Raw genomic sequence first — 18662 nt, forward strand, 5'->3', positions numbered from 1 at the left:
TAAATAATAAAGTTAGAAAAGAGAATAAGGCATTAGAGCATTGTTGTTGTTGTCGTTGTGTGGTGGGTGTGTATATGTCATGGCCCATGTGTTGAAGTCAGTTCTTGCCGTCTGCTGTGAGCCCTGGGAATGGAACAAGTGCTTCAACCAACTGAGCCATCTCCCTGGCCCCAAGACATTACAACACATACCATGAAAGCACAAAGGCTCCTGAGAGCCTCTACGAACAACTGCAAAACCTAGGGCAAAAGGATGACTTGCTAAACAACTTATCAAAAGCACAGCTCAACAAAACCTAATTAAAGTAGAGCGTGTAGTCCCATCGCTTGGGAGGCAGAGGCAGGAAGACCCAGTATTCAAAGACATCCTTGGCTATGTAAGTAGCTTAAGAGTAGCTGAAAGTATGGGAGACCCTGTCTTTACAACCTCATCAAGGACCTGGAGAGATAGCTCAGTAGTTAAGAGTCCTCTTGAAGAAGATTTGAATTTGCTTCCTCTGCCTCTGTCCCCCTAGTGCTAGGATCAGGCACTCACCTCCATGCCTAGTTTATGCCAGGGTGAGGAAAAGAACCCAGGACTTCATGCACACTACAAGCATGCCCCAGCTGAGCTACCTCCCAAACCCAAACCCAAACCCAAAGGAAACACCATTACCTTTTTAGATTAAAAGTTTCCCCTTTATACCGTCAAGAAAGTGAGTTGATGCTGACTATGCATCTCTAGGTACTATGGGAAAGAAGAAAGAGCAAGCCGACTAGGAGCCCTGTTTTCCAAAGGCTGCTTTGAACTCACTGCTTCCACAGATTTTTATGGGCTTTAAATAGATACTTGAGAGAGGCAGGTTTTAAAGCGGGTGTGCAAAGTGAAAAGATTGAATTCACAAATATTTCCCCAAGGAACAGCTTGTAGAAGGACCAGTGGGGACCCCCAGCCAAGATTGGCTCAGCAGGGGTTCTGGAAGGGTTTTTTTTTTTCTTTTTCTTTCTTTTTCTTTTTTTTTTTCTCCCAAGTCTTCTACTGAGAGCCCAAAATTAGGGGCTACCACTCACTTCTTTGGGAATTGTGTAAGCCTAGTGATTCTGGACTACACCGACCTTACTCACCCAAGTGCGGCTAGACTTGGTTATAATCCACAAAGATTCCCTACAGGGAAATATTTTTTATACATCCAAAATGCAGTTTATATTAAGGGGAAATAAGCTATTAACTGTGTTTTCATGAGGATAGTTTATTTTTAATGACATCCCTGTCTATGTGTCTGAGTGTCTGTTTGGATGCGCATGATTCCATTGTGTGACAGTGGAGGTCAGAGGACAATCTGAGAACTGGGTTTTCTCCTATGTAGGCTGTGAGGAGGAAGCTCCATGCCTCGGGCTTGGAGACAAACTCCTTTACCTGCTGAGGACCTCACAGGAACATGATCTTCGTTTCCACGACTGCATTAGTTACTGATTTCTCTGTCACTGTCATAGCACCCTATCCCAATGGCTGGGAAGAGGGTCTCTCTTTTCTGCTGCCATGTAACCCAGCTGACTGAGTACCAGGCATCTCCACACTGGCCCTCTTTTCCCTCTTGCCTATTGCTTTGCTCTTTTACACCTAGAAAGGAGGTTCTCACATTTTTTTTCTGGTCCTAGAATCTTATGGGGGTGGCTAGGATGATTCATCAGTTAGTCCTAAAGAACACAATGTCAAAAAGTAATTTGAAGCTAAAACCAACAATCTTTTTCCTTTCTTCCTTCCTTCCTTTCTTTCTTTTTTTTTTTTTTCAAAGAAACAAGTTTCCCAATGCCAGCTGGTGAATGTAATTGGTTCTCTGGTGGCATTATTCACAGCTCTTCCCTCTGTGTGCCTCTCTTTTTTCTTTAGATACCTTCCATCTTGCTTGTTAAAAGCAAAGGATATTTCCGAGAATTGGAATTCATTAGTCTTCCTAACAGAGGGAGTCTATTTAGATCTAAATTGGTGGTTAGCAAATATACAGATAATTCCCTCACATTCTTATTTATCTTTCCTAGTTCCGGAGACTATGGAAACAGATGCCTCAACGTCTGGCTGGGAGGCTCCAGTCAATGGACTGGAATACAAAGGTATCCGGGATTCGGAATTGACAAAACTCAATAGAAACAAATTGGAACTCTTCACTGTTGAGTAGATTATCTCTATAATCAGATTTCCCTAAGGTACTCATAATACTCAGAAATTCGAAGACAAGACTGTAGGCTTTTCCATAAACAAAACAGGAGGCAAAACATGAGAAGGGAGGAAAGGAGCCATGGTGGGAGCTGGGCTGCGAGTTCTTCATTCAGACACAAAGTTGCCAGCAGTACAGCTGCTGGCAGAGGCATCCGACAAGTTCGCTGCTCACAAAGGGAGTATGCTAGTCTGGACAGAATCTCTAAGTGATTTTTATCAGATCCTTCAGAACTGTTTGCTGTGTGGCTGCAACTAACGTCATCTAAACTAGCTGCAACTAGCTCATCAAAATATAATAGTGACATTTATAAAGTGTCTCTGGAGTGACCTAATCATCAATAGAGATAATCTTAGAATTAGTGTTTTTTTAATTCACTAGCTATTTTACAGTATTGATCTAGCATCTTAGAAGTAAAATATGTTACAATGCATGTGCTAGGAAATAATAAAAGCAACAAAGTCTTTCCATCAGAAACCTTATAACAACCTGGGCAGTGGTGGCTCACACCTTTAATCCCAACACTTGGGAGGCAGAGGCAGCTGCTGGATCTCTGAGTTCCAGGCCAGCCTAGTCTACAGAGCAAGTTCCTGAACAGCCAAAGCTACACAGAAAAACCCTGTCCCAAATATATATATATATATATATATATATATCACACATATATATACACACACATATATATACATATACCTATATATGTGTGTATATATATGTGTGTATATATATATGTATATATATGTATATATGTATATATATATATGAAACGAGTTAGAGAATGTGACTTTTTGTTGCAGTTGTTTCTTGAAACAAGAGTCTCATGTACCCAAGGCTGCCCTCAAACATGCTATGTAGATAAGATGGCATTGAATTCTTTGTCTTCTAGTTTCTATAAAGAGCTGGCATTACAAGTGTGCCTGACTGCACATGGCAAAAATAGAAATTTGCCAAGTGACAGTGCTCAGTGAAAAATACAGATTCAGGTCAGGTGTCGGGGCATGCATCTGTAATCCCAGCTCTTGGGAGGTAGAGGCAAGAGCATCAAGAGTTCAAGGTCAGCCTTGGCTCACTGTGAATTTGGAAGATAGTCTGTACTGAGACCTTGTCTCAAAACAAGCAAACAAAACAACAACAAAACAAAACAAAACCATAGATTTAGGTGGATTGAAATGAGAAAGACATCATTGCTACCTTGGAGAGCTGAAAGAATTTTCTTTTCAAAGCTGAGATTTGAAAGATTAAAAATGAAATGGAATGAAAAGCAAGGCCCAGGTTCCTCAAAATACTGAGAAATACAAGACAAGGTAAGGGTGTCCAAAGGATCAAAGTAGAAGTGTAAGAACTTTCCAGATATCTAAAAGAAAAGTTGCTATATCCAAGTGAGATGTAGTGACTCATGATATAACCCCAGTACTCAAAGGGGTGGGTGGTAGCCAGACAGACAGCTCAGTTAGTAAAGTGTTTTACCTCATTGTCATATAGTGTTTGTCACCTTAACACAAATTGGAACATGAGAAATCACAGCTGTGGAAAGGCCTCTATCAGATCGGTCTGTGGGCATGTTTGAGGTGTGTTTTCTTAATTGAGAATTGAAGAAGGAGGGCCTAGCCAACTGTGGGTGGTACCATCCCTGGGCAGGTGGGCCTGGGCTGTATAAGAAAGAGAACTGAGCAGGGTGTGGTGGTCTTTAATCTCAGTACTGGGAGGCAGAACCTGGTCTACATAGTGACTTCCAGGACAGCTAGGGCTGTGTAGAAAGACACTGTCAAAAAAAAGAAAGAAAAAATAGGAGGAAAAAGGAGGAGAGAGGGAAGAAGAAATGAAGGAAAGGAGGGGAAAAGGAAGAAATGGAAGAAAGAAAAAAAAAAGGAAAGTAAAGACAAGATAATTGAGCAAGCCTGGGGAAGCTATCCAGTAAACTTCAGTTCCTGCCTCCAGGTTCCTGCCTTGGGTTCCCTTGATGTTGAACTATAACCTGCAAACCAAGCAAACTCTTTCCTCCGCAAGCTGTCTTTGGTCAATGTTTTATCACAGCAACAAAAAATAAACTAGGACATTTATGAACATAAAGACCCAATTTCAATCCCCAAAACCCATGTTAAAAGAAAACCAAAGCCGGGCGGTGGTGGCTCACCCTTTTAATCCCAGCACTCAGGAGGCAGAGGCAGGTGGATTTCTGAGTTCGGGGCCAGCCTGGTCTACAAAGTGAGTTCCAGGACAGCCAGGGCTACACAGAGAAGCCCTGTCTCGAAAAGACGAAAGAAAGAAAGAAAGAAAGAAAGAAAGAAAGAAAGAAAGAAAGAAAGAAAGAAAGAAAGAGGGAGGGAGGGAGGGAGGGAGGGAGGGAGGGAGGGAGGAAGGAAGGAAGAAAAGAAAGAAGGAAAGAAAGAAAGAAAGAAAGAAAGAAAGAAAGAAAGAAAGAAAGAAAGAAAGAAAGAAAGAAAGAGGGAGGGAGGGAGGGAGGGAGGGCAGGAGGAAAGGAAGGAAGGAAGGAAGGAAGGAAGAAAGAAAGAAAGAGAGAGAGAGAGAGAGAAAGAAAGAGAGAAAGGAAAAAAAAAAAACGCCTTTAATCCCAGCACTCGAGAGGCAGAGGCAGGCAGATTTCTGAGTTTGAGGCCAGCCTGTTCTACAAAGTGAGTTCCAGGACAGCCAGGGCTATACAGAGAAACCCTGTCTCAAAAAAAACAAAAAACAAAACAAAAAAAAAATAAGAAAAAGAAAAAGAAAAAAAAAAAACCATACTGGAAGCATCGGCCCACACTTCAATTCAGGAGCTAAGGGGACAGAGATGGGTGGATTCCTGGGGTTCAGTGGAGAGCCAGCCTAGCCTACTTGATGAGTTCCAGATTAGTGAGAGACTCTGTTTTAAAAGAAAACAAATAAAGAGGATGACATGTGATGATGATAGCTAAGGGGCTCAGCAAGTAAAGATATTTACCACAAAGTCTGACTGCCTGAGACCAATCCCTGGGACCTATGTAATAATAGCAGAAAACTAATTCTCACTTGCACATTGTGGCTCAAGTAAACACACACACACACACACACACACACACACACACACACAGGCACGCACGCACGCACGCACGCACGCACACACGCACATACTTATGCACATATACACACACAGAGTGAATAAATAAAAATATAACTTTTAAAAACAGGAATGGCGGTGAGGTTGCCCTCTGGCTTCTGCATGCACCCACAGAACCCCTACAAAGATTCTCATACATGAACATGCTTGAACATATACACATGCAAAAGAAAATTTACTCTACCCCTAATTATGAGATATTCTAACTTAATCTAGTAACAAATAAGACTACTTTATAACATGGGTGGGGGGCAGCATATCTTCAGAAAACCAATAGTGTTCCCTTACCTATAATAAATGATTCTACTAAATGATTTTACTAAATGATATGATTTTTAATTTCTTTTACCAAGGCAGGAAGAGTTAGATTATAGAAGCTCAATTTGATATGCTTGTTCCAAAGGAAAATTATTAATATAAAGACTTTATATCCTTTTAAAGGTGTATTTATCTATTTTATGTGTGAGTACACTGTTACTGTCTTCAGACACAACAGAAGAGGGCATCGGTTTCCATTACCGATGGTTGTGAGGCACCATGTGGTTTCTGGTAATTGAACTCAGGACCTCTGGAAGAGCAGTCAGCGCTCTTAACTGCTGAGCCATCTCTCCAAACTTCTATCTTTTCTGAAAGGCGGAGCTGAGCAACTCTATCTTAATCTTATGAAATCAAAAGGGGAAGAAGGTTAAGGAAACGGCTAAGAGCATCCTAAACCCTTCTCGGGCCTCATTAGGCCCCTGCTCTGGGGTTCTGCATGACAGCTCTTACTGTGTGCCATTCATTTGCTTGTTTGTTGTTTGTTTGTTAAAACAGAATTTCTTTCCGTCTCTCAGGCTGACTTCACACTCACAGCAATCCTCCTGCCTCAGGTCACAGGTGTACGCCACCATGGCTGTCACAGTAAGTGATTCAGATCATGCTTATCTGGGAAGCAGGATGGTCACAATAATCCACCGATAACCACAGGGAAAGGAATTCTAGCCAGGTGATGCATCAGCCTCGAGAAATCAAGTCTCCAAAACTCTAGTTCAATAACCAATTAAAACGAGACTTTAAAAAAGAGGGACCTTAAAGGAGTTATCTATTAGCTGTGTGAGTGGTACTACACCTTTTGTGTAGGAATAGCTCCTGGCATTAAATTAAACAATACTATCTAAGATCATAAGGCTACTACCTTTATGAGCTTATGGGAAAATCAAACTGAGAAGAGTGAAATTTAATGGCTCAGTGGTTAGGCCTGCTCTCGCAGAAGATCTGGATTTGATTTCCAGCACCCACAAGTGTCTTTAACTTCAGTTCCAGAAGAGCTGATGCCCTATTCTGGCCTCCACGGGTAATAGACATGTTGGTGATACACACACAAAGGCAAACCATTCATATACATAAAATAAAAAATAAATGAATCAAAAAACTAAAAAATGAAAGAAGAAAGTGAAATTTGTGGTTAAAAGGAGGAATTTGGGAGTACCATTGAGTGAGTGATTGAATCTTGCGTATCTTAGTCTGGTGCTAAACTCACCATGCAAGACTGGCCCTGAACTCCTGATGTTCTTGTTTCTGGTTCCAGGTGAGGGGAATTCTGAATGGATCATCATGCCTATAATCAATCCTACCACTCAGGAGGCTGATACAGGAAGGATGGCCACCAGTTCCAGGCTCATCTAGGCTGGATAATGAACTCCATGCAGGCCTGGGCTACATAGCAAAATTCTGATCTCAAAAGGAAAAAAAAAAAAGGAGATTCTGCATATTATCACTAAGATCTAAATAGAAAAGAAAAATGGGTAGGAATACAGCTCAGAGTCCCAGCACTGCATAAAACCAGGTGTGGTGGCACATGCCTGTCATCCCAACACTTGGAAGGTAGAGACAGAAGAATCATGAGTTGAAGGACAGCCTTGGCTACATGGAAAATTCAAAGCTAGCCTGAGCTACATGAGGCCCTATCACAAATAACTAAAGCAAAATATTAAAAATGCTTAAAATATCTTATTCCTTTGAGTATTTATTTAAAATGTGTGTTACCCGAGATAGGGGAGGGCATAAGGCACAGAAGAATAAAAACAGCGCTCTAGAAACCAACAGGGCATAATGTTGGTAAATGTACAAGATAATGTTAATTAAAATGGGTTTTTAAACCAGTAAGAAAAATCAAGAGCAATGACCTAGAATACTACTGAGCAACAGAAGGGCATGGGCTGTCCTTATGCACAGCAGGGGTGCCTCAGAGAAGTGATGTGGAGGGGCAGCTCATCTGTGGCTGCCGCATCCACTGTCTCTTTGTAGTGGACTAAATGAACTTGGGAGGGAGGAGGGAGGGACAGAGGGGGGGAAGAGAGAGAGAAAGAGAGAGAGAGGCAGGCAGACACACAGACAGACAGACCTAGCCTCATAAAAAAAAAAGTGAAATGAACTTTCTGCGGTGATTTATGTCTGTAATCTCAATACCTGGGAAGCTGAGGCAGGAGGATTTGCTAAGAACTCAAGCTCCACTTGGGCCACATACTGAGAACCTGTTGCAAGACAAAACAAAAACAAACAAATAAAAAGGGTCAAAGGTCAAAGGTCATGTGTATGTGGGTCCACGTTTAGAATGTTCTTGGAGAAGCATAAAGCTTGAGAGCGGGGCTGAGGATGCAGCTCAATAGGCAATACACTTGTTACAGAAGAGTGAGGATGCGACTAGGGATCCTAGACCCCATGTAAAGCCAGACACATTAGCAAGCACCGTAACCACAGTTTGCCTATGGTGAGATGGAGCCAGGGAGAGGAGGATCCCCAAAAGCCCGAGGAAGAACCAGGCATCTGCAGAGATGAACTACAGAGAGACCCTGTCTCGAACTCGGTGGAAGGAAAGAACCAACACCCATGGTTGCCCTCTGACCTATATACATATGCTGGGGCATGCAAGTGTCTACACACACACATACAGTTTGTGGTAAGCTCGGTGGGCAACATAGGTAGAAAAAAAGACGGGGATACCAAGAACAGCACTAGAGAGCCCTGGGCTGGTGGCACACTGGTGCAGCTCTGCTATGGCGGTGGTACCCAAAGAGTACCACTAAGGTTTGCATATTGGACGTCCTCCAAAGGACAGTGCATGTGCCTGCAAGTTTTTATGCCAACTTGACACAAGAGTCATCTGTGAAGAAGAATCTTAATTAAGAGAACATGCCTGTCTAGTATTGGCCTGTAGGCAAATCTGTAGGGTGTTTTGATTGATGACTGATGAGAGGAGGGTCCAGTCCACTGAAGAGTGGAGCTACCCCTAGACAGGTGGTCCTGTGCTCTATAAGAAAACGGGCTGAGGGAGCCATTAGGAGCAAGCCAATGAACAGCATCCCTCCATGGCTTCTCCATCAGCTCCCGCCTCCAGGTTCCTGCCCTGCTTGAATCCTTGCCCTTGTTTCCTTCAGTACTGGGGTATGACCTGGAAGTTGTAAGATTTAAAAACAAAACAAATCCTCTTTCCTCTCCAAGTTGCTTTTGGTCATAGTGTTTTATCACAACAATAGAAACCCCTAACAAAGGTAATATGTTAAAGGATTGGTCATCAGTGTCATGCTATTAGAATGTCATTACACCTTTAAAAGGTGGGGCCTGGTAAGAGGTCTCTTCCTCACTGGGATATGACATTGAAGGGGACCTCTCCTGCTCTTCCCCATGTGAAGTGGTTTGCTTTGTGCCATGCATGCTCCTGTGTGGGGTGTGTGCTGCTGACGACCCCAAAGCAATGAAGCCCCTTAGCCAAAGAATGGTGCGTCCAAAGACATGAGCCAAAAATAAACCTTTTTCTTTATAAATTTTTTGTTTGTCTTGCTTTGTTTTTGAGATAAGTTCTCCAATGAGTCCTTCTTCCTGTCCTCAGCAAACAGTCTAGAAAAGCCCTTTATAAATTCACAGCAACCAGGGCTGGAGAGATGACTCAGCGGTTAAGAGCACTGACTGCTCTTCCAGAGGTTCTGAGTTCAATTCCTAGCAACCACATGGTGACTCACAACCATCCGTAATGAGATCTGATGCCCTCTTCTGGTGTGTCTGAAGAGAGCAATGGTGTACTTATATACATAAAATAAATAAATAAATCTTTAAAAAAATCATGGCAAACAAAATTCTGTTTGTTTCCATTTTTTTTTCAAATTTCAGACAGTAAAATAATGGATCGAGTAAGCATACCCTCTCTTACTGGGCAGGTGCTCACAGCTGCAACCCCAGACCTGGCAGTCTATTTTTATATACCATTATTGATAACAATGGAAAAGATAAGTAAATCAATTTCATCTCTAAGAATGCTGATTCCATCTAGTCCCAGCAGTTCAATCAGTCTCAGGAATAGAACACTGTCCAGACTTCTGCATAAAGCATGCAGAGCAGCAACAAGTTGGCTGTGGAGATATGCAACTTGTGATCCCAGTACCCAGAAGCCCAATGCCATCCTTAGCCACAAAGTGAATTTGGGGCCAGCCTGAGCTACATGAGACCCATCTCGATCAATCAATTATTCAATCAGTCAATCAATCAGGACAAGAACAAGCAAGGGCAGATCATCCTTACCACATCCAATACAGCATGGACGCAAAGGTCCAGGTAGACAGTGGTGGCCTCAGCCCAGTTGTAAACTGGTCTGACCTCCTTGTGGTACTGTTGTAAGAGCTGCCTGGTGAGACGGTGCAGAGAAGAATTCCCAGGCTGAGGTGTCGCTGTACCTAGGATACCTAGAAAAAGACAACTATTGCTGTGAAGATGAAGATAATCTTTAGGGGGTTATAGACTGTAGAGCCACAGGTCTGGGACATAGCGACTCTCTGTGCAATAGTCAGCTGACTTTTGTCTGTGTAAATTCACAGGCGGCTGGCGGGCTCTCCAGCAAACACTAAAAGTGAGCCGATGGCCCAAGTGCCCTGTGATGGCTAATCTCAGATGTTAGTTTGCAACTCAGCTGAGGAATTGCCTCCTTCAGACTGGCTTGTGAACACGTTCTGTGGGGGATTGTCTTGACTATTAATTGACCCCAGAGGATGCAGCCCATTGTGGCTTCCGTGGTATCTGCTTCAGTTTATGCTGCTAGGGTCTTGCCTTAAGTTCTTGCCTTGCCCTTTCTTAATAATGGACTGTAAGACGAACAAGCTGCTTTTGGTTAGTGTGTAGAGACCAGATCTTTTGGGTTCAGGACGAGTTAACTAACAAACTGGCACCTAGGACCAGTTTAAAGGTTATTCCCCAACAAATCTACACCTCCAGGTTACAAGCCTGCCCCTGGCACTTCACTTCCTAACAACCACTAGTCAGGAGGAAAACAGAGGTTAGGTTTATGGTTTGGCTGCCAGCACCAGCTAATTATGTTAAAGGTCATAATGGCCCCCCAATCAGATGTGTACCAGGCTAGATACCCCCTTCTCACCTCTATAAATGCTTGCCTGAAACTGGCCTAGGGGTCCCCTCCCGTTCTCCTGAGTCAGAGACAGCTGGGTGGCCCAAGCTCAAGCTTGAATAAAGAGACCCCAATACGATTGCATTGGAATCAGCTCCTTGGTGGTCTTTTGGGGATTCACGAGCACTTCCTGGCACAACAGTATGTTTATCATAGCAACAGGAAAATAGACTCGGGCACGCCCTCAAAAGAGATTGCACTGCAAAAATACATAAATTAAGTTAATCTTCAGCAAAGCAAACTGTCCCTACAGTTCCGTGTCACAGTGACCATTCAGAGACAGAATGCTGTCTCTGCTCTGTTGGCATGATGAAAAAATTCACCCATACCCTTAGCTCAAACTTAACCCTGCGGTTGGTTTGTATGTTTGAGTGGGGGCAGGTGCATATATCCACCTGGAGGACATGGGGTTGTCCGGACCTATCTGTCTTTGACTTGCTCCCTCAAAATAAGATCTCTCACTGAACATGGAGATAGACTAGCAACCAGCAAGCCCATGTGATGCTCATGTCTTTGTCCCCTACGGTGTGGGAGTTATAGGTGCATGCACAGCCATGCATGGCTTTTTTCATGGCTGCTGGGGATTCGAACTCAGATCCCCTTGCTTTTAAAACAGATCACTCTTACCTACTGTTTTGTTTTTGTTTTTGTTTTCTTTTGATTTCCTATGTAATGGACAATCCATTGATCCCAAAGATCTGCATGAATGTCTACATAAAGGAATTAATGAGAGTTCAATTCATGCTTTTTGTTTGTTTGTTTCCATTGAAAAATCTATTTTCTCACACCATCTGTCTTTGAATAAAATGTGCTTGTCAGAAAATGAGATCTTTGCTTTGGGAAAATTCTCCCTGGCTTCAGGAGACAATCATTTCCTCTGGTCCCGGGATCTTGATTTGTTAGAGGAGTCATGATTGGTGTGGAGGCAGGGGAGAGCAAGCAAGAGGAACAAGCAAAGGGAATTGGAAGTGACAGATTTGTGAGGGCTCTCTCTGAATTGCAAAAAGATATTTTGTTCACAGGCTTCGCCTGCCAACCCTTGGGGGATTTGAAGCTTCGATAAGTCATTGGACTGAAGCAAATTGCACACCTCCTGACATGGTGTTGGATGAAAGCTATCTGCTGTGTCCTGCGTGGGGATTGCCCTGTTTTGATGAGCTCCTGACGGTCTGAGGGATCCAGTAGGAAACTGGATGAGATCGCTTCTCCCCATGCAACAATCCCATTTGGAGCCATCTCTTTATGAATGCAGTCATCTGCCACCTAACACCACAAGCAGCAATTTCAATGATTTATCAATGTCTAGGATTGGGGCAAGAGGGGACAACACGAGGAAAAAAAAACCGCTAAAGGCGGCGATGCTGGAGTTGCGGTCAGAGGCTGGAGGCGGGAAGTAGAAGATCTGCTTTCATTACCATCAGAATTGTGAACTTAATGAGCGTTTTAACTCCCTGACTGTTCACCCACGTAGAAGCCTAGGATGGAAGCAGCTATTCAGGCATGCAGGACGAAAGTGGGCGGCTTGTATGGGACATCGGGTTTTTTTTTTTAAGGTTTTTGTGAATTGTTACTGTCAAAACACGCTGTGTGACTCTCTACCTGAGAACATTTCTCACTGTTGTACCCAGGGAGGGGAAGCTGGGAACATCAAACCCAGCCGATCTCCCTACGAAGTTTGCTTTGGGCAGTAGCTTTTTTTAGCCTCTCTTGGGAGCTCCCAATTCAGGTATCAGTTGGAGAAATCCTGAACTGGGCACAATTCAACACAGGAAATGGAGGTGGAATTGAACTCTGATGCTGAAGGATAAAGGTGTGTTCCCTTGTAGCCTCTCCTCATAAGAACCCCAGTCTCTCTCTGCTTTCTTACCTAGGAAATAGTCCATACATCTCCTGAGGATAGAGCCACCATGCTTTCTAGAATGTGTCAAAAGTGTTAGGTAAAAAAGAGAAAGTTCTGGAAGCTAGGACTAGGAACAAAAGAGAAAAACCAAAAGTAAACAGGAGTAAGCTTACATGGCTGTATAGAGGACAGCGTTCTGGCAAATGCTGGCAGGAAATAATAAATCGCACTTCTACTATGAATGCAAATTTGTGTGAGGAGAAAGATCAATTACAGGAGAGAGATTAAGGATTTAAGTGACCATTAATTAGCAGCAAATGATGCCCCCTTTGAAAGCTAATGTGACATTCACACAAGCGCTAAATGACTCAAAGTTCAGGGCCGTTTCCACAGACACTGATGGAAGCTATTGTCGGGCTCGGGAGAGACTCCCAGTCAACCCTGCCTCCTCAGATGTGATAAGCGGCTCCCATTAGTCACGTGGATTGTTTCTGTAGAGTAGAATGTGTTAGGGACTAAGTGACAAAGTATTTGGAGAGGAAGAGATTTGAAAGGACAATAGAATACAAAGGCAGGCATGGTGGCACATGCCTGAAATCTCAGCCCTCCAGAGATTGAGGCAAGGAATCACACATCCAAGGCTAGCCTGGGCTACATACTTAGTTATGGGCCAGCCCAGACTAAACACTGAGTCCCTATTAACAACAACAAAATTCTTACTTTTTCACTAGTTTTTTTTATTTGTTTGTATTGGTTTGTGTGTGTGTGTGTGTGTGTGTGTGTGTGAGAGAGAGAGAGAGAGAGAGAGAGAGAGAGAGAGAGAGAGAGAGAGAGAGAGAGAGAAAAGATGGCATAATTACTACAGATTCAGTGACAGTACAGCTGCCCAGGGCCGGCCGTAGCTTACAAATGAAGAGGCTGGGGCCAAAGCACAGCTGGTCTGCATTCAGAGAACATCCTCCTAGGCATGACACTATGGTGACCTGGCTGTCTACAAATATTAGGACCAGCACTGAGTCAGCCATTGGAAAGAAAACCTATACGCTGTGCACAGCCTGTTACTGAGCAGAAACAAAGAGTGGTCTTTTTGGAGTCTGTGCTTCTGGTTGATAATGCCTTACATTTGTGTTGCATGTTACACTTCTATTATCTGATCTTCGTGAATACTCTGAATGGAGTCAAAGATCTGGGGATGAGGATCGTGGGGTGGAGTAAGTGCCTAACATGCCTGAAGGCCTGAGTTCCACCTTTAGAACCACACAAACAGGGCGAGGTGGTATATACCTATAATCTAGAATCTGAGAGGTGAAAGCAGGAAGATCGGATTTCAACATTCAGCTACCCAGTAAGTTTGAGGCTAGCCTGGACTACATAAGGCCCTGAAAACCTGCCTAAAGAATGAATTGACTTGTGTGGGTCTTGTGGCTAGTGAGCAGTGCAGCTGGAGGTGGACTAGCCTCATCCCTAGCGTACTCTCAGCACAGAGGAACACTTTGTTCTCACAGTTACAGGTCAACTCTACAGTGCTCAGTAAAGTGCCAGATTCTTGGTCACAAATGTCCTCCGTGTCATTCCTGAGGAGGCCCCTGCCATTAGACCCCGTTAAAACATTGTTCTTGCCCCAGTGAGAACCAAAATCCAACCAGAGTACAAAACATCAGAGGGAAAAGCTGGTAAGAAGAATTTCCCCGGTCTTCTTGACTTCATTTTTCTATTTTATCTTAGCTTCATGTTGATGGTTATTTTCTGCAAAGGAATCCATTTGGCATTAATGAAACTTCCTCTCTTTTACTCTTATAATTAAGACAAGCTTTTATCCTTGAAGTTAAATGTCCAGGAATTTTGTGGCTATTTTTCTTCTCTACCAAATGGGGGTGGGGGGAGGGATCATCTCCAGTGTTTTCTTTCTTTGTTTGTAAATGTCCAGCTTTCTAGCTAACAAATTCCTTTGTCTTTTTAACTGATTCATCTTACTTTTGGGTTCATTTTAAACTTTGAGAATTCAGACCCAAGCTCTAGGAGAGCCCTCAAAGAGGTAGGGTATAAGGGTAAGATACACAAAACTAGCGTGCTAGGAACCACCAACAGAAACCGTTTTCTCTGTCTCTTTAAGTACAGTTGGGATGAATGAAAGGATACATTACCAGATTAGAGAATGGGTTTTAAGACAAAGAGTGACACATACCCAGGTGTGGGTATGGACAACCCATAGATCCTTGATTTATCCACATTTAAAAAAAAAATCAACTGCATCCTAACTAAAACAGTCCAAGTCAGTAGAGTTAATACCACCATGGATGTATCGTTCCATACATTAAAACACACATAATATCTAAAGTATTTTAATAGAAATCACGTACTTAAAACTTACAAGCTTTAGCAATATACTGGCCACTTCTGCAGTTTCTGCAAAGCTGGAGTCAAACACTGTGATATCAAAATGATACCCAGCTGAGACAAATCCATGGGACTCTTTCTCTGCTCTGCTAAAGTTTTATAAAGAAGCCAAAGCTATCTGGGATCCTAAGAACACATTATCTATACATATCTGAAAGAGATTGCCCCGAGTTTAATGTAAATCACTGGAGTGAGCTGGATTTCTTCAGAAGAGAAAAATTTCCCGTCAAAGGTAAGTTTTGGAGTGACTTTTCATCTGTGTAAACGGAGGTGGCAATGGGAGTGTCAGAGACACATCGCTGGTCTCTGCAAAGCTCCATAGGACTAGCATTTAACAGATCATGAACCCAAAGGAAGAGATCTGAGGTGTTCCCAGCACAGTGTGGACACCACACTCTGAGAGTCAAGACAGAATCAGTCACAGGACTTACCTACTACAGCCACCAGGAGGCAGGACCACAGAAGAATCATCGCACTTGCCTATTCTGGGGCAGGTACCAGAGAAGAGCGATGGCTGCCGGCTGGTGGGCAGGCAGGCTGGTGGGCAGGCAGGCTGGCGAGCCGGGGGACACTGCTTGACCTTGCACCTCTCAGCACCCCTCCACCCTCTTCTCCTGTTTGCTCATGTGTGGTAACCTTGGTGCTGCTATTTTGTAAACATCCGACTGGACAAGACACATGAACACCACATACAGGTTTGGAAATTAATGCCTTCATGAACCCCACAAGCTTCTCCACTTGGATCTGCCCTAGGATGATGGCCAAGACTCCATCTCCCTTACAGGAGCCAGCTAAGTGAATAATGCAATTTAAGAGGGGGCCCCCGAGGAGAGGAAATTCCAAGCTAATATGATTTCCTTTACAGCCTTTACCTAAGGCAATGTTCTTGCTGGCATTCAGGACCCTAATTTCATTAATAATTGAGATCCAGATAGCTGCCTTAAATCAGATGTAGGGAGGAACATCTTCAGTCTCTGGGAACAGTCACTGGGCTCTTGAGTTAATGGGAGCCTGGTATTGTCTAATGAACATCAACTACAAACAATACAGCAGAAAGAGTGCTTTTGTTTCTGCTAGGCCCCTTTAATGAAGAGAAACATTGATTTTTGATAAATAGGAATGCTTTTTAAATTTTCACTGAGCACAGTACACAAAGTAGCCCAGACAAGATGCTTTTAGGCTTCTTGAAGACAAGAACTATTAATGTTTAACATCATTCGATGAAAGATTTTTTTTAAATGTCCCCTTAAAGATATTTTTATGTCTTGACTTTGTATGTGGGGGTAGACAAATGCTGTGGGGTACATGGAGAGCTCAGAGGACAACTTTTGGGAACTGGTTCTCTCCTTCTACCATGTGGGTCCTGGGGATTCAAATGGTGTCCCAATTTGTGGGAACCAAATCAAACTTGGATTGTCAGGCTTGGTTGAAGCACCCCTTCCCAGTGAGCCATCTTGTTGGCTCCCTGACAAAGGATTCGTTGCTGTTTGATGAATTGAATAATGTTCACTTTTTGTTACGTCACCTCCTCCTCTCTGGCTGTACAGCAGGAGTCCCTCTGCTGTCTGTGTACCTGTGCAGACACCACTTCAACATGCTCAAATAAATTAATTAATTAATTAATTAATTAATTAATGTCCTTCTCAGGCCCAGCATAACTGCTCACAATTATAACCCCAGCACTTGGAAGGAGGAGACGGGACCAGGCGTTCAAGTCCAGCCTTGGTTATCTACCAAGTTCCTGGCCAGACTGAACTACAGGAGATCATGTCTCACTCAACAAAGAAGAAATGAAATAAAGCAAACTAACACCCCTACCCCATTAACAAACAGACAATAGTCTTCGATGTAGTAACTCCACACTAGCTAGTCAAGCTAATTGTCTGTGAAAGAGTTGTGTGGGTAGAGGTAGGAGAGGAGAGCTAGCCTTCTGACTTTGTTGGATTGTGCAGAAAACATTTCAGAAGAAAACGAAGTTACAATTTAATCTGCTGGAGGTCAAATCTATGGGGAGTGTTTCTGTTGGTTTTGATTTTGAGGAACGCCCATAGACAGTGGTACCCTGGGCTTCGAGAGCCTTGCTCACTGAGAATTAATCTGGCCCCTTGCTGTCTGCTCCTGACAGTTCTAAGCGTCTGTTTTGGCTCGTGGAAGAATCTGAACAAGAGGTAGCACAGCTGGGTTGGTAGGGGAGGGATTCAGAAGCCTCCGTTCTTGCAGAAGTTTGAATTGAGTTGGTGATCCACGTGGTATCTTGCCACTCATTCTAGGGCACCATGACTCTAAGGCAGACCCTTCTGGGACATCCCCTCCCTCCTTTTCCTTTGCACTTTCTCGTGTGCCCGTCTGTAACTGCAAGGCTATTGCTAATGATGTGTGGTGCCAATCCATTATGACCTTCATTGGCTGATTTAACAGCAGTCTGGTGCTGCTACCTGCTACAGCTCTTGGCTGCTGCATGCTGCCATGAGTTTGCATGAATATGGTGTCTTCGGGAGAGTTTTCAGTCATATACCGACTCAGCTCTCTTCTTGGTGTAACTCTCTCATATTTACCCAATGGTTTTAGATTCTCATCTCAACCTTTCACTCCCCCTAACTCCCACCCCCAAACCAGTTCTTACTACATAGTTCTGGCTGGCTTGGAACTCACTATGTAGACCAAGCTGGCCTCCAGCTTACAGAGATCTGTTTGCCTCTGCCTCTGCCTTCTGCGTGCTGAGATAAAAGGTGTGCACAACTACACCCAGCTCAATCTTTAAATTTTTTTAAAACGCAGATTGTCTCCTCTCACTCTCCTTAAACCCATCCCTTCCCAGCCAGATAGCTTTTTACTACCAAGAGCTTCCATGGGACATCTTAGAACGTGTCATAGAAATGTAAGTATGGGCTTGAATTGTATTGGAGCCTCTCAAGCAGACCTGTATATTTAAATATTTTCAATTATTTTATTTTCTCTGTATGAGTGTTTTGCCTGTATGTATGTATGTATGTATGTATGTATGTATGTATGTATGTGCACTACAGGCCTGCCTAGTGCCCACTGAGGCCAGAAGGGTGCTGTGTTCCTTGGAACTGAATGGTGATAAACCACCTTGTGGGAACTGGGAACTGAACCTGGTTCCTCAGCAAGAGCAACAAGTGCTCTTGACCACTGAGCCAACTCTCTGTGCTTCCCAAATCAGTATATTTAAGACGCAAAGCTGGAGTCAAGAGGGGCTAAACATTCATGGTGGGTGTGTGTGTACGAGAGAGAGAGAGAGAGAGAGAGAGAGTGTGTGTGTGTCAGAGAGAGAGAGAGAGAGGGAGAGAGAGAGAAAGAGAAAGAGAAAGAGAAAGAGAAAGAGAAAGAGAAAGAGAAAGAGAAAGAGAAAGAGAAAGAGAGAGAGAGAGCCTCCTACTTCAGCCTCTGCTGAGGCTCTAGGCCTGTACTACTGTATTCTTCTCGGGATCCTCAAGAAATAACACTGGGGCAAAGTAAACCAAAATGTCAAGTGAGGTTGAGTCTGCCATTCTCTAACAGCAACTCAGGCCTGGCTCACCACCATTAAGAGAGTCTAGAAGAATATCCGTTCAGAAGGCCCTCTCCACAGCCGCCAAACCCCTGTACCATGCTTCTCCACTTCCAAGCAGTATGTGGCACCTTTTAGATGGACCAACATCTTCTGGAAGAAGCAGGGGGAGAGGGCTTATTATGCAAACATAAT

At 43.5% G+C, this 18662-nt stretch overlaps 1 protein-coding gene across 1 annotated transcript in view; it reads right to left on the reverse strand.

The window, feature by feature from the left end:
* The window catches only part of Htr3b (5-hydroxytryptamine (serotonin) receptor 3B), a 29983-nt gene extending 14351 nt beyond the window's left edge, over positions 1 to 15632 (reverse strand). The window contains exons 1-2 of the mRNA NM_020274.4: positions 15388 to 15632; positions 9843 to 10003 (exon numbers count right to left, since the gene is read on the reverse strand). Coding sequence (NP_064670.1) covers positions 9843 to 10003; positions 15388 to 15427 — 201 coding nt within the window. The 5' untranslated portion in view covers positions 15428 to 15632. The remainder of the gene's footprint in view (positions 1 to 9842; positions 10004 to 15387) is intronic.
* Between the last annotated feature and the right edge of the window lie 3030 nt (positions 15633 to 18662).

The sequence above is a fragment of the Mus musculus genome, chromosome 9, assembly GCF_000001635.26.
Source record: "Mus musculus strain C57BL/6J chromosome 9, GRCm38.p6 C57BL/6J".
NCBI classification, from domain to species: Eukaryota; Metazoa; Chordata; class Mammalia; order Rodentia; family Muridae; genus Mus; species Mus musculus.